General features: G+C 40.1%; 2 protein-coding genes across 49 annotated transcripts in view; one reads left to right on the top strand and one right to left on the bottom strand.

Annotated features, from left to right (window-relative positions):
- Positions 1-5807, bottom strand: part of CCDC158 (coiled-coil domain containing 158) — an 80367-nt gene extending 74560 nt beyond the window's left edge. For 36 of the 48 annotated variants that reach the window (XM_069593193.1, XM_069593192.1, XM_069593188.1 and 33 more), the window contains exon 1: positions 4995-5215. The gene's annotated coding sequence lies outside the window, so the exon portion shown is untranslated. Of the gene's footprint in view, positions 1-4956; positions 5216-5667 lie in introns of those variants that run through there. The other 12 variants (XM_069593163.1, XM_069593172.1, XM_069593200.1 and 9 more) reach the window with 9 other exon arrangements.
- Positions 5808-12273: 6466 nt separating this feature from the next.
- The window catches only part of SHROOM3 (shroom family member 3), a 330073-nt gene continuing 327266 nt past the window's right edge, over positions 12274-15080 (top strand). Inside the window, exon 1 of the mRNA XM_069594398.1 lies at positions 12274-12736. Coding sequence (XP_069450499.1) covers positions 12569-12736 — 168 coding nt within the window. The 5' untranslated portion in view covers positions 12274-12568. The remainder of the gene's footprint in view (positions 12737-15080) is intronic.

Below are 15080 nucleotides of genomic sequence, written 5' to 3' on the forward strand. Positions count from 1 at the left end.
CTAATCTTGTTGTACAGGTCTCATTGACATGATCAAGATAAGGCAGCAAGTAAACCAACAGGCCCATTATCTACATTTCCAACCTTTCTCTGGGTACTTCCAAACTAACTTAAATAGATCCCCTAAACTGCTTTTCACTGCTTGGAGATGCTCTGACGAGGTAACAGCTCCTGTGCTTGGTTAGAAAAGTTACTGAGTAGAGGAAATTCTACCTATAAATTAGCAATAGTTCTATAAATCTTAAGCAATGTAGCTGAGAAAAATAGGAATTTCGGAATATCTCAGTGGAATCTAAGTGAGCAGCTGCCTTACTGGAAAAATGAATGACAACACAAATATTAAATCATAATGTAGTAACCTGAAACTAACTTAATGTTATATATCATTTAATCTCAAATGAAAAAAAGAATGATGATATTCTATGTGCAGAATGGGGACTAATGGACAGAAGTAAAGGGAGACAGGTTCTAGCTCAGAGCAGAGAGGGACATTCTAAAAACTGGAGCACCTTCAATATATACACAGTGGACCTCCTCATGAGGTGTTCAAGCTGAAAATGGATGAGCATTTGTTGGAATGACAACCGCCACTGGCTTTCCTCTCTTGGCAGAGTGTTGAGCTAGAAGAATCGTAAAATCTTCTCCAATCTGGACATTCTATGATTTCTTTTTTTTTTTTTCATTCTATGATTTCGTATGGAGAAACCTCAGCAAAAAGATGACCCCAAATACAATGACTTCTCACAGGTGATTCCAGTCAGCAAAGCCAGACAGGGATAATTCCACTGCTTCCAGAAAATTTCATGCTTTGTTGTTAAAAAAATTGAGGGGGCTCTAGATTCATCTTTATCCCAAATCTGGTCTCTTTGCATTCCTACCTAACCTATTTCCTAGGATGCTCTCAGATAGTGATACCATAAAGCCAGCTTTCCAAGTCAGACATTTCAGTGTCTTCATCTGTTATTTATTCAAACTCCACCTTCTGTTGAGTAATACCTTTTAACTCAGTGAAGGAGACTTAAATGTGGTCCTAAGTTACAAGGAAGGAATCCTGGCACATGCAGCTTAAGTTATTTTTAGTCCTATTGTATTCTTTCATGCTTTAACCAACTCTTACTAGACCTGCTACAAAATTCCTCACAATGGTCCTCCTAAGTTTCAGTTTCTTACAATCTTCCTTTAACATCAGAGCTATTCTGCCACAACTTGCTCAAAAACAACAGCTTAAACTAAGACTAGCCCTCAAAGCCTTTACAATCTGGCCTAACCAACCTCTCAGCCTCATCTCCTTCATCTTCACTCTCCTGACACACACTGTCCATTCAGAGCTGTGTCCTGAGTATGCCCTCCTCTTTCAGGACCCTCCTTTATTTACACTTTTTCTTCCTCCTTTCTTCCCTGAAAACCCGTCTCCAGTTTGGTTTTCAGAGAAGTGGAGAAAGAGGTTCAAAACTATGGAGCTGGTAGCAAGGTACACTGATCCAGCCTTAAAATCAATGTTCTAATAATAAGGGAAAGAACACTACCCAATACCTCTGAAAGATATAATTTAATGTGGGGAACTGTATTTGGAGGACATGCTTTCCTCACTCTTCCCACATCAAAAGTAGTAAAATTTAATTAAATCATCCATGCATATAAAACACTTAGCACGGGGCCTGGTACACAGTAAGCCTCTGGTAATTATTAACTGCTGTTAGTAGCATTTTGATGGTTTACAGCGTATTGCCACTATGAATAGTGCCTCTGTAAATACTATAGACAGAGCTTTTGTAAGATCATGATTGATCAAGTTTCTGCCCTTGTGGATCTTATATTCTAACAGAGACAGACATTAACAAAATAAATCAAAAATATAATTTTGGAGAGTGGTCAAGTGCAATGATGAGGATAGTAGAGTAGTAACATACAGAGTTGAGGAGTTGAGGCTACTTAGTAGGTCAGGGAAGGACTTCCTGAAGTGACATGTGAGCTGAATGACAAAGAGTCAGCTTTGCAGAGGACTGGGGATGATCCTAAGGGGAAGTACCATGGGCAAAGGTCTGGAGATAAGAAAGACTACGTGTTCACTGACTGCCAGGGAGGAGGCTAGGGGAGCCTGCACATAGACCGGGGAGAACGGGAGGTCTGCTTACAGACAGCCGGCTGTGTACTGTGTCCACAGAAACCGTGCTTTTTAGGAGTTCCTTTCCTAAATTATCTTGAGAAGTTGCTGCTGAGGTTGGCTGGTTGTAGAGTTCATGGGAACTTGAAAAAGCTACACTAAGGACTTGGAGGTTTATTCTAATTGCAACAGAAAGCCACTGGAGCATTTTAACCAGAGGCATATGATCTTCCAGCGGCTGGGTGGGAAATATGCTGAGTAGAAGCAGTGGTCAGTTTTGAAGCCACTGGAGTAGTCCCTGCAGAGGAATTAAAACCTTAACTCTAAAGTAGGCCAGTGATCAAAAACAGATTGGTGCTGGGGTTGGGAATGGAGACTGACTACCAATGGGTACAAGTGATCTTTTTTTGGGTGATGGAAATGTTCTAAGACGGAATCATGGTGACTTAATAAAAATCATTGGATTTTATACTTAACATTGATGAATTTTATGGTAAGCAAATTAAACCTCAAAAAAGTAGTTCAAAAATAAAGCAGATTGGCTACTCTTTGTACATTTCTGTAATGCTTTGTGGAGTAAGAATAGGGATGCAAATTAGCTGCCTGGGACCCAGAAGTCAATCAATTAAATCTGAACACTTTTTTTTTCCCCCTGCATCCTAATCCTAAATATTGCAAAGTGTCTTAATTTCAAGATAACTAGAGACTGCTTTTAACTTCCTTATGGAAGCACTTTAGCGTTGCCTCTTTTCTCCTGGATTGAACCTAGAACTCAATTTGCAGGTGTCTGCAACTCTTATTTGATATACACATGATAGACATCCAACAACATCTTAGCTAAGGACCAAACCTAAGTCATTTTGTACCTATATTCTCTTAACCAGAGCAAATGCAGTGATATATTAATAGAAATACAAAGAAAGTTTAAAGAAATTGCTTTAGTACTAGACCATCTCTTTCTAATGCAACTAACTTATTTTCCCTTCTCACCAAATTCTGTTTAAATCTTTTCCTTAGGATGTACAGGGTTCAGGAAATACTCAGTGGTCTCCACTACAACACCTGCCACTGCCCCAGCTGGAAAGATTTAAAACATTCATCAATACAGGCCTGATTCTGTGACTTATAAGCATAACTGTATGTATTAGTTTCCTATAATCGCCATAACAAGTTACCAAAAGCTTGGTGGTTTAAAACCATAGACATTTATTCTTTCACAGTTCTGGTGCCAGAAGTTCAAAATCAGTCTCACAGGGCTGAAATCCCAGTATTGGCAGGGCTGTGCTCCCTTCAAAGGTTCAAAGAAAGAATCCATTTCTTGCCTCCACCAGCTTCTGGTAGTTGCTGGCATTTCTTGGCTTGTGCCCACATCACTCTGATCTGTGTTCACCATGCAGTCTCCCCTTCCCTGTCTAATCTCTGCCTCCCTCAAGGATTCTACTGTTTGCATTTAGGATCCACTCAGATAACCTTTCTAGTTCAAGATCCTTTACTTAATCATATATGCAAAGACCTTCTTGGCTTATCACATTTATAATTCCAGGGATTAGGATCTGATATTTTTGGGTGGCCCTTATTTATCCTACTATATCAAATCATTTGAGGGCTTCTAGTGTGGGAACAGGTGGTTCACAGAGGCCCTATTTAATGAACTGTGGATGTGAGTGGCCCTAACATACTAAACAGACAACACCGAGTCCTCTTTGTAAATCATAATGGTAAGGAGTCTGCATATACAAAATAAATTGTCAATTTCTGCCCTCAATTCAGGAGTATAAAAATGTCTCCAGGGCATAAAAACCATTTTACCCACAAGACAAAGATAACTGTATAAATCTAAAAACAACAGAGCTGGGAGGACCAGGCATCTCCCACACTCCCCCACGTCCACCCCATGACTTTACACAGAGAAACAGTCCTGCCCCGCTGAGTTCTGGGACAGTGGAAGGTGCTGAGCCTTCCTTTCCTGAAAAGGCGGCTTCGGAGGAAGCAAGAAGTGGATGCCAATCAAAAGACCCTGGCATCCTAAGAAACGGCCAACTTCACTTTTCTTCTACTTTCCCTTGCTCCTAAAGTACACCAAGATGCATGAACACCACAGGGCTCTTAAGGTCTATTATATCTTTCTACTTTTCTGGCTATTCTACGTATTCATTCTATTAACTTTTGAGAGCTTGATGCTGAAACTCCGACTAAAAATCGTAACTTATTCACTTAAAAATAATTATAATATACAGTGGAACTATAGATTACATTTGTTCTGTATTGTCCACGTCTTCTGTAAATATGTTATCATACTTTCATAATTTAAAAAAGAAAAAAATAAAGATGCATGAACTCAGCCCGGAACAGCCTCAGTGGGGACAGGGAGCAGAGTTTTGGGGGGGAGGGTGGACTCATCTGAGAACTCACTGTTTCTGATACTGATAATGATGCAGAACCAGACTCCTCACTTAACAGACAGGGTTCCAGCTGAGAGGGCCCTTGCACAGCATTTAATACAATCTCATTTGGATTAGACTGTCCAAGGTTACACATTACTCATTACATATCTGTCTTCCCTATTCCCCGCCCCACCTCCCCCACCCCGCGTCTGCCAGAGAAGCTGGTAGGAACAGGAGTTAGCAGTAATGTTGGAACAACAAGATCCTGTTGTTTCTACCAAAACGAACACTGTAATCCTACAGTTCAGCCACCGTCCCCGGAAGTCTTGTGAGTCCTGAAAACAACGGCAGTCCCTCCTGGTAAAGAAGCAATTTATTGGACATCCATCATGTGCAAAACAAACGCAAAGATCTGGAAGGTTCCAGAAAGAAAGGTGCGCAGCCTCGGGTCCTCTTGCGAATGACCCACCTCCTCACCCGGTCCCCAGGTCGCGCCCGCCCTTGTACCTGCTACCAACGCCTCATCCTAAGAGACCGGCCCCATCCCCGCGGGGGCGCCGGCGGGCGCGGCGGCCGCACCTGCGTCGACTGGGCGGCGGCGGTGGCGGCGGCGCAGGACCGAGCCCCGCCCACCCGTGCGCCAGCTCCCCGTGCGCTCGGGCTCGCGCCCTGCCTGCTCCAAGCTAGCCTCGGGGGCAACCGTTGGGCACCTCGCCCGAGACGGGGGAGGGGGTGAGGGGGAATGCTGAACTAACCTCGTGGGGGCCGTCTCCGCCCCTAGACGCCGTCGCCCGGGTAACCGAGCGCCATTTCCGCCCCCTCCTCCCGCCCAGCGTCTCCATACTAGGAGCTCTGACCGAGGGGGCCGCTTGGCATCAAATCCTGCCAGCCCTACTCCACAAGCGACCCCGATTCGGGCTTCCAGTTTATACTCTCTGCCACTCACGGCCATTCTCTTTATCTGCGGCCTCCTAACCGGTATCCACGTCCTGCTCTGCCCCCATCACCCGAACGCCCCAGGCTATTCTCCAAGTTGTTCCGCAGAGGATCTTCCCCAATTCTTTACTGACCCGCATAAATCCTGTCTGTATTTACAATCTAAGAATCAAGCCAATATTGGCGTTGCCAGTCAGGCCTCCCCGCCCTCCTTCTAACAGTGGCCCCTCCCGCCCCAACCTACCTCTCAATTCCCTTTTGTCTATCTGCCTTTGCTTATCCTGATCCTGTCTGGAATGTTTTGCAAGGTTCAGAAGTGTACTCGGAATAGCTGACCCTCTCGCCTCCGGAGAGTTTTCTTCCTCTGTGATTCAGTTGCTGTCTGTCGTCATCTCTGTAATATAGAACTAATATACTGTGGTGACACACTTAGACTTCTCCGTACTGCCTAAATTAGTGCTCGGATTGAAGAAATCCAGAAAGGGCCTGAGTGTGATGGATGCCACCTGTCAGCGTTAATGCTATTAGCAGTGGCACTATGAGGACACCTCCAGCGAGTAACTTTTTATGTGTGAGTTGATTGGAAATATTAATAAATCCTACATTACATAATGTAGTTTTAGATTTTCATAAAATTAGTATTAAATACCACTAAAGATCGCTTTTTATTGTACCTATAATATAAATTTACTGACCTGGACAATCTTGCCTATAGAATCAAGTATTTTAATAGGGAATGAGAGTATTTAATGGAAGGGTGAATGGTTTAAATTGTGTGGCTAGACAGAAAGCAATTTTTAATTCTTTTGTTTTAAACTTTTATTCTGTTAAAGCACAACTGTGTTCTTACGGCAAGAAAATGTTTTAGTTACCTAATATGTGATTTCCATTGATGTCTCGTGTTTATATTTGGACCCTAAGAACCAAGAAAGTTCCTTTTTTAATTCTTTTTGAAATTGTTAATTGAAATATGTTTATTAGAACACTATAAAACTATTTAAACCCACATATATGTGTGAACATTATAATTTTATTATAAAATTATTTTCATTTGAAGTGCCTTACAGTTTTACTTCATGGTATGTCTCTGATACTGAATTTAAAAGAGATTCTTAGCTTTTAAAATAAAACATTTAGAGGTAAAGGAAGGGGTCCAGAGTTTCTATACCATTCATCCAGTCATTTGAACGTGTATTCATAGAGACCTGATATGCAATGTGCAAAGGTGTTGAAAATACAGCCATGAACCAAAAAAACTCCTATCCTCATGGAGTTTATACTCTTGTAGAAGATGAGCAATGAGCAGAGAGACAAGTTCAAATACATCAGATGGGGATAAGTGTAGATGAGATAGAGTATGGAGGGTAGAGAGAGTAGGTACCATTTCATGTGTGGTCTGAGAAGGCCTCGTTGATAAAGTTGGATAAGGCAATGGCAACCCACTCCAGTACTCTTGCTTGGAAAATCCCGTGGATGGAGGAGCCTGGTAGGTTACAGTCCATGGGTTCTTGAAGAGTCAGACAGGACTGAGTGACTTCACTTTCACATTTCACTTTCATGCATTGGAGAAGGAAATGGCAACCCACTCCAGTGTTCTTGCCTGGAGAATCGCAGGGATGGGGGAGCCTGGTGGGCTGCTGTCTCTGGGGTCGCACAGAGTCATACACGACTGAAGTGACTTAGCAGCAGCAGCAGCACTCATTAAATTCTAATTCTCCATTCACCCTCTCTCCAGCCCCTGGCAACCGCTATTCTACTTTCTGACTCTACCAATTTGACTCCTCTGAGAACTCATATAAGTGGAATAATACAGCATTTGCCCTACTGTGACTGGCTTATTTCACTTAGCATAATGTCCTCAAGTTTCATCCATGTATGTATCAAAATTGTTGTCTTTTTAAAGGCTGAATTAATGTTCCACTATTATGTGAGATGTATATATATATATATATATAAATGATAGTATAAAACCTCACATTTTGTTTATCCATTCATTGATGGGATTCTTGTATTTTTAAAATTTTATTTTATCTTATTTATTATTTTTTTTACTGTGCCATGCAGAATGTGGGGTCTTAGTTTTCTAATCAGGGATTAAACCTGTGCCCCCTGTAGTGGAATCTTAACCACCAGTGGACCACCAAGGAAGTCCCTTGAGTTTTTTTTTAAGCTGACCTTTTGAGGTGTAATTTCTGTTCGTTAAACTGCATTTATTTAAAGTGTACCATTTGATGTGGTTTCTAGCAGCAGCAGCAGTAGCATAGATATACATTCAACCCTTGAGCAATAAGGGTTTGATCTACTTTTACACAAGTCTACTTACACTCGGATTTTTTTTTAAATAAATAAATTCTACAGTACTACACAATCTGCAGTTGATTGACTCCTCGACACAAAATTGAGGGAACAGAGGGCTGACCATAAAGTTAAGTATTTTGATTTTTGACTGCATGGGTCAGGGGGAGGGGATTCTGTACCCCTAAACTTCATGTTGTTCAAGGACCAGCTGTACACCTGTGAAACTACAGCTTTGATCAAGACATGGCATTTTCATCATTCCCAAAAGATGTGAACTGATTGTGCTCTGGCAGTTTTGTGACAGCCCTCAGGATGGTGAGTGAAGCTGGTGGTGAAAACCACAAATCCAGCATCCATCGCCCCTCGCTCCTTTCTCAGGGAACCCCACTTTGAGTATCCACATTCTGTAGAGCTAGGACACTGCTTCAGGGGCAGTTCTAGCAGTTGATGATTTTTAACTACTCTTTGGGCTTCCAGTCCTCTCCCAGTCCTCGTTTCAAGTGACTCTTCAGCTGAGGCTTCTTGGCATTTAAGGGTGAGGGAAGGTCGGCTTGGAAGTTTTCCTCACCCTTAAGAAAGAGACACATGAAGAGATCTTTTTTTTTTTTTTTTTTCATCTGAAAGGTTGCCTAGAGAGACTGTGCAAGGTTTAAAATAAGGTTGATTTTTGTTTATTTGGGATGGTTCTGAGACATTCTAAGAAAATCTAAATAACCTTCCAAAGGTACAATTTAATAACTATGTACAGTTCCTTTGGTGACTATTTAGTAAGCCAGAAGAGCCACTAGATGTCACTCTGAGTTTTTTATTTTCGGAGACAACCCAGTGAATTTTCAATCTTTGAAATACTAAATTTAAAGGCATTCAAAACACCCAATAATTTAAAAATTACACTTAAAATGCTAAAACAAAAGAGAAAGACACACAGGTTGCTATGAACAAATCAAGGAGTGAACATTTTGAAAAGAACATATTTTTCCCTTCAGTAATGTTAACAAATAGAGTGATGCATGATTTCTAAGAAATCAGAACAATGATTAGGCAAGTGACATTTAAAAGCACATTTGGAATAGGCGCTCCAGAAGAACAGGAGAGTCAATATGATTGAACTTTTTTGCTCTGGGGCCATATTACAGTAACAGCAAGATGAACAATTACAATATTGGGAATCTTTCATACAGAGATAGAAAGTTGTGAGATATGTGGAATCTATTATGAAGGAAGAATTTGATAAGAAAGTAAAAGTAATTCTACTTTAGAGGCACAAAGAAGGAGAGAAGAAGTAGGAAAATAGAAAACAACATTCAAAGCTACCTCTGTGAGACAGCACTGTGTGTGTGTGTTCAGTCGTGTCCGACTCTTTGTGACCATGGAAATTGCCAGGCGAGAATACTATAGCGGGTTGTCATTTCCTACTCCAGAGGATCTTCCGCCCAAGGAACTGAACTCACGTATCTTGAGTCAGGAGGGTTTTTACCATTGCGCCACCTGGGAAGCCCCCCCCATGAGACAGCACTAAGCTTCCCTAAACCTTTTCCTAAACTAGGAAAAACCATGAAGGGTTTCATTGTGTTTACTTGAAACTCTTTCAGTTGCAAGTAACAGAAACCCAACTCCAGCTATTCAGGGAAAAACTACACATGTGTTTATAAGCTCACCAAACTGGTAAAAATGGGATAGCTTCAGGTATGGCTGTACTTGGTTGAGGCCAGCAATTCTCAAAATGTAGTCTGGGTATCCTGGGAAGTCCTGAGACCCTTTTGGGTCTGCAAGGTCAAAGACATTCATATTCACGGTTCCTTCCACTGTCAGCACCTTGAGACAATAGGGTGGTTTTTCTCTGTCTAGAGAGGGGTGAGGGTCCAATTTCATTCTCTAATTAGAGTTTGGGTCCAAGTCACATGCCTTAACAGAAGTTATCCTTATGAATTAGCAATGCTGGCCACATAAACAATTTCCCTTTAGCCATAAATGCAAATACCTACCTTAAACTGAGAGTCCATTCCTAAGGGTCTGACGATTTTAATTTTATGCCCAATTATGCTTTCAAACTGTAGTGCTGGAGAGGACTCTTGAGAGTCCCTTGGATTGCAAGGAGATCAACCCAGTCAATCCTAAAGGAAATCAGTCCTGACTATTCATTGGAAGAACTGATGCTAAAGCTGAAACTCCAATACTTTGGCCACCTGATGTAAAGACCAAACTCACTGGAAAAGATTCTGATGCTGGGAAAGATTGAGGGCAGGAGGAAAAGGGGGGTGACAGAGGATGAGATGGTTGGATGGCATCATTGATCCAATGGACATGAGTTTGAGTAAACTCTGGGATATAATGAAGGACAGGGAAGCCTGTCCACAGGGTCACAAAGAGCCAGACATGACTTAGTGACTGAACAATAAGAAGGCTGCTTGCAGGGATGCTGGTCAGATTATTTAGGCTTCTCATGGCCTCAATGCACTTACCTTTAAAACAAGTATACGTTCTTTGATTGTGAGCAATGGAAGAAGAGGGAAAAAATTATTCTAACCTTGATCTATCAGTTGCTACACTGTGTCCAACAAGTTCTATATGGTTTATTTTTCAAATTATCAAGTTTCATTAAATATTTATGTCAAATACTTTTGGTGATTATATAAAATAGAGGTTTCATCAGTCCACAAGCCCTGAGTTCTTTCTTCACTGCTTAACGTGTTCTTACTTCCTTTCCATCTTGTTTTTGGTTTTATTACTTTTAATATTAAATGTTGGTTCTCTGAAATCCCATATTTTACAAAATGAATCAGGAGCAAGACTGTAAATGCCACACACACAAAAATACTTTTCAGAAAGAAACTTCATTTACCTTGGTTTTTATTTAAATATTCTCTCTCTGTATACATATATATTTTAATAATGGAGTGAAAGAAAAGTCAAGATTTCACCTTCTATTCTTTATTTATAAATTAAGTTGTAAAAGGAAACCCCAATAAAAATTGCATAAATTACTCTTAAGACTCAAACAATGTTTACCATTTACTTTCATTTTGTACACCTTTTGTTTTCACTAAAATACTATCATTACATTAAAATGAGATTTTTCTTTATTTTGTCTTTGAGCCCTACAGATGAAATTACTACTGAAAAGCAAATAACACTTGTCATGTGTTGTTGTACATTAAACATCGTATAGACTTCTTTGCATATTATATCTGCTTCTTTATTATATTAACTTTTCATTAACTATAGGTACAAACACCAAATTAAACTGATATGAAAACGTCAGTATCCAACAGAATTCACATCACGTACTTTTAAACAAAAAAAATTTTAGCAAAATATCCCCTGGAAATAATTATAAGTTGTTCCAACTTAATAGCTGGGGCTTCTGGCTAAAACATACAGTTATCTTACACTATTTAAATTTTTAATGGAAAGTTTTGATGTCAAATTTTGTGTAACATTATTACAAAATTCCATTGCTAACCTGAAATCCAAACAACATTCCACCTTGAGTGCTTATTACTTGCCAGACACTAAGTATTTCTTTTCATTTAAAGAATGGATGACAAAGAGCCTTGGAGTAGATAACAATTACAATATAGAAGAAAGCCTGCGACCTGTTTGTACTGAATCAAACAAGGAGAAATTTGATTGGAGAGTCCTGTTTCAAGATGAGAAGCCATTTATAAATTTTACTTGGCATTTTCTTCTAATGAACAAAATAAAGCCCTTCTGCTACCACCTTGACACTTAAATGTTTACCAAAAAGCTCTGCAAACTTGGCCGCAGGGCAGAATTGCCCAGAGGTTTTTAAAAAAATGTCAATGCTTAGGTCTCGCTCCCAGGGATTCTGCTTTAATTGGAACTAGGTGGGGTTAGTCCGTCAACTATTTTACTACTTGCTGATTAGCCGTGAGTACTTTTAACTGTCTACGGTTTATCAAGTGAAAGACTGTTGTGATTGGTCAGGTCTTTGTGAGGAACTGAATTCCACATAGCAGCGCTTACTGTGCAGAAAGATTGTGGTCGCTCTGTTTGCCTTAATCCATTTTCCTCTTACGAACTGAACTCCTTACTCGTTCAGAAAAGGCAAGTACAGCCTTGGCTGCAGTAGTGGCTGCTCATCACTGAAAATACCAAAAAAAGGACTGAGCTGCCGCCTGGATATTTTTTCCAGAGAAGGTTAATTTACCATGCTTTTTCCCATTTTTCTCTACATCCTGGAAAAACTTTTTTGTTTTCAAGAAACAGATTGAATTTATTGCTGAAAAACATAGACAAATAAGTTTCAGCACAGCTTATCTGTTTGGAACAAGTTAGAAACTTCTGAAGCTAGCAGAAGCATAGTAGCTTCTTTTAAAGCTACTTCTGGGAAGATGGGAGGCTATTGTAATGGTAAATTTCAGAGAGGAAGAAAGGGTTGATAATCAAAATTGAGGTATGCAGTTGAGTTTTTGCAATTTTCTTACTATATTGTAAGAGGACTTTAAGTTTCTCTGTATAATCTACTGGAAAAAATTTGGCGTGGGTGTGTGTGAAATAGAGGCGGTCTGGAGAGTGACAGTGAAAGAAGTTTTTTTTTTTTTTTTTTTTTAACGGAGTGGAGAGATATACACCCCTCCGGGGCTTTAGTGAGAACCGGGAATTCCAGGAGGAGAGTTGCATTCAGAAACGTTGAAGTGAAAAATCCTCCTGGCTCAGCATCTTGGAGTTAAGCTCACAAGAACCTTTTACATCTGAAAGAATTAGTTTCTGAAAACGTCTTTTTTGGCCAGCGTGGATTGCGAAGGATGGCATAATGCTAAACACCATTCTCCTGAAACTGCTTCAGGCGTTTAAAATTTAACTCGAGGCATCATGTGTTTGCCATGATGAGGACGACGGAGAACTTCGATGAGACCAGTGCCACACTAACCCCTAACAGGACCTCCAGGGGACGGTACATTTATCTGGAAGCGTTCCTGCAGGGAGGAGCTCCCTGGGGTTTTACTTTGAAAGGTGGTTTGGAGCGTGGGGAACCATTAATCATCTCTAAGGTATGTTGCCTTTTCCAATATTTTTTTCCTTAATCAAACTGCTCTTTCAACTTGTCAGATCTCTCAAAAACACAGATAATGCTGAAGATTGTCTGATGCTTAATTTGCTGTTTCATACCCTTCTGATTATATCTGGAAATATTTTGCATAGCTTGGTGTTTAAAGAAAAATGTGTCTGGCGCCTTTATTCTGTGAAATTCCAGGGGAAAATGTGCTTGTCTAATGGATAATCTCTTTTTGTGAATGAAATAGTGTAAAACCAGCTGCCACATGATCTTTTCAGTTGTGAATCAGATTAAAGATTAACCCCATAGTTAAGGTGGTGGCATGGTATATATTTGTATATGTGCATCTTTATTTAACATGTAACACAGCAAACTCCAGGAGATAGTGAAGGACAGGGAAGCCTAGCACGCTGCAGTCCATAGAGTCGTAGAGTCGGATACAACTGAGCAACTGGACAACAACAACAAATTTAACATATGGCTAGAGATATATCTGCTCTTTCTCCTTTCAACTGAAAGTGTTATATCTAGCATTCCAAAAGATTTTAGAATTTGTTTGAAATTCTGGATAATTGATTGCATAAAAATTATTTATTTTTCTTGCACACTTAGAATTATAGAATAAAATCAGCTTTCGGTATAATTCAAGAGCAAAACAGTATTTCTGCCTCTTCTATTTATCTATGATTTAAGCCCATTTTTAAACTTCAGTCATTCTGTAACATGCCTCAGTTCTTCATTTCTGTTTGGTGTGGCAAGGTATACCCATTGAATGAATCCTCTTAATGCATTAAGTTTAGTGCTTCTGCTTTTCTCCAAAGCTACAGAGATTAAGAAAGTTTACAGAGGATGCTTTACAGAATTTTATTGGTTTCTGCCAAACATTTCCTTCAATTAAAACATAAATTAAAAAAGAAAGATAACAGAAATTTATTTTACAATTTCAGAATATTAACAGTCTAAAACAACAGAAGTGTTTTACATATCAAAGCATTACAGAATAAATATTTATTTTTTTAATAAATATTTCTAATTGAGGGGAAACTTCTTTTTAGTTTAAGCGTGGGAAAGAGATAAATATGCATTTTGCCTGAACTCTGTTACCTATTAAGGTCTGTTTTCCTATCTCACCAAAATAGGTGTTTTGAGAGAGACTGAAATGACTTTTGCTTCCCTAGTTCCTCAGCGGTAAAGAATCTGGACCGTGGGTTCGATCCCTAGGTCAGGAAAAGGAGAAGGAAATGGCAACCCACTCCATTATTCTTGCCTGGTAAATGCCATGGACAGAGGAGCCTGGCAGGCTGCGGTCCATGGGGTCACAAAAGAGTCAGACACGACTGATCAACTAAGCAACAGCAGCAAAACAATTCTTACTGTGGGTGAGCCGGTGGAATTGGCTTCCAGCAGTCAGCCGAGAGTGTGCAAAATAGCACTGTAAGCTGTGTGACTTTTCCTTGTCTTTCCTAAGAAAACAAAAGATAGGTGTACATATATGTGTATCAGGAAGGCTTACAGCTGTAAGTAACTGGAAACCTGATTGATAGTGACCTAAGTAAATTGGGATTCGTTTTTTTCGTCTTATAAGAAGTCTGGAGTTAGGTTGTCCAGACAAGGAGAAGCTCAATGATGTCAAGAACTTCACTTAGCTTTCCACTCTGCCTTCTTCATTGTTGACTTTTATCATTAAAGTTGCAAGATGGGTGCCACACTTCCATCACTGCATCTTCATTCTGGGCAGACTTGTGGCTTTTTGTTTGGAAAGGGTCACCCTCCCTATCAAACTTGTGTTTACATCTCATTGATCCTTAGACCAATTACTGGCCAAGGGGAATGAAACTACTATTACTAGTTTAGACCAATCAGAATTTCTCTCCTGGGTTCTGCAGTGGAAACCTACTCTTCCTGATGTCAAAGAATCTCCACCCACTAGTTGAACAAACTGAGGTTCTGTTTTCAGGAAGAGGGAGGTAACGGGTGCTGGGTGGCTGAGAATGTCTGCCGCAGACATAAATGTCATCTCTGCATTTTAAAACTCTGATTTACAGTCAATTTTCCTGATCTTTAATGATAAGATATTATGTATGGGACTGCCCCGGTGGTCCAGTGGCTCAAACTCAGCACTCGCAATGCAGGGGGCCCAAGTTCTATCCCTGGTCAGGATGCTAGATCCCACACGCCTCAACGAAGTTTGAAGATCCTGTGTACTATGACCTGGCTCAGCCAAACAAACAAACAAATAAATAAGTTTTAAAGGAAGAGGAAATAAAGGTCAAGCTGATAAAAGCTGACTTGAACCTTAAAAAAGAAAAGATATTATGTATCTCTTTCCTAGAATATGG

Source organism: Ovis canadensis, chromosome 6, assembly GCF_042477335.2.
Source record: "Ovis canadensis isolate MfBH-ARS-UI-01 breed Bighorn chromosome 6, ARS-UI_OviCan_v2, whole genome shotgun sequence".
Classification (NCBI taxonomy): Eukaryota; Metazoa; Chordata; class Mammalia; order Artiodactyla; family Bovidae; genus Ovis; species Ovis canadensis.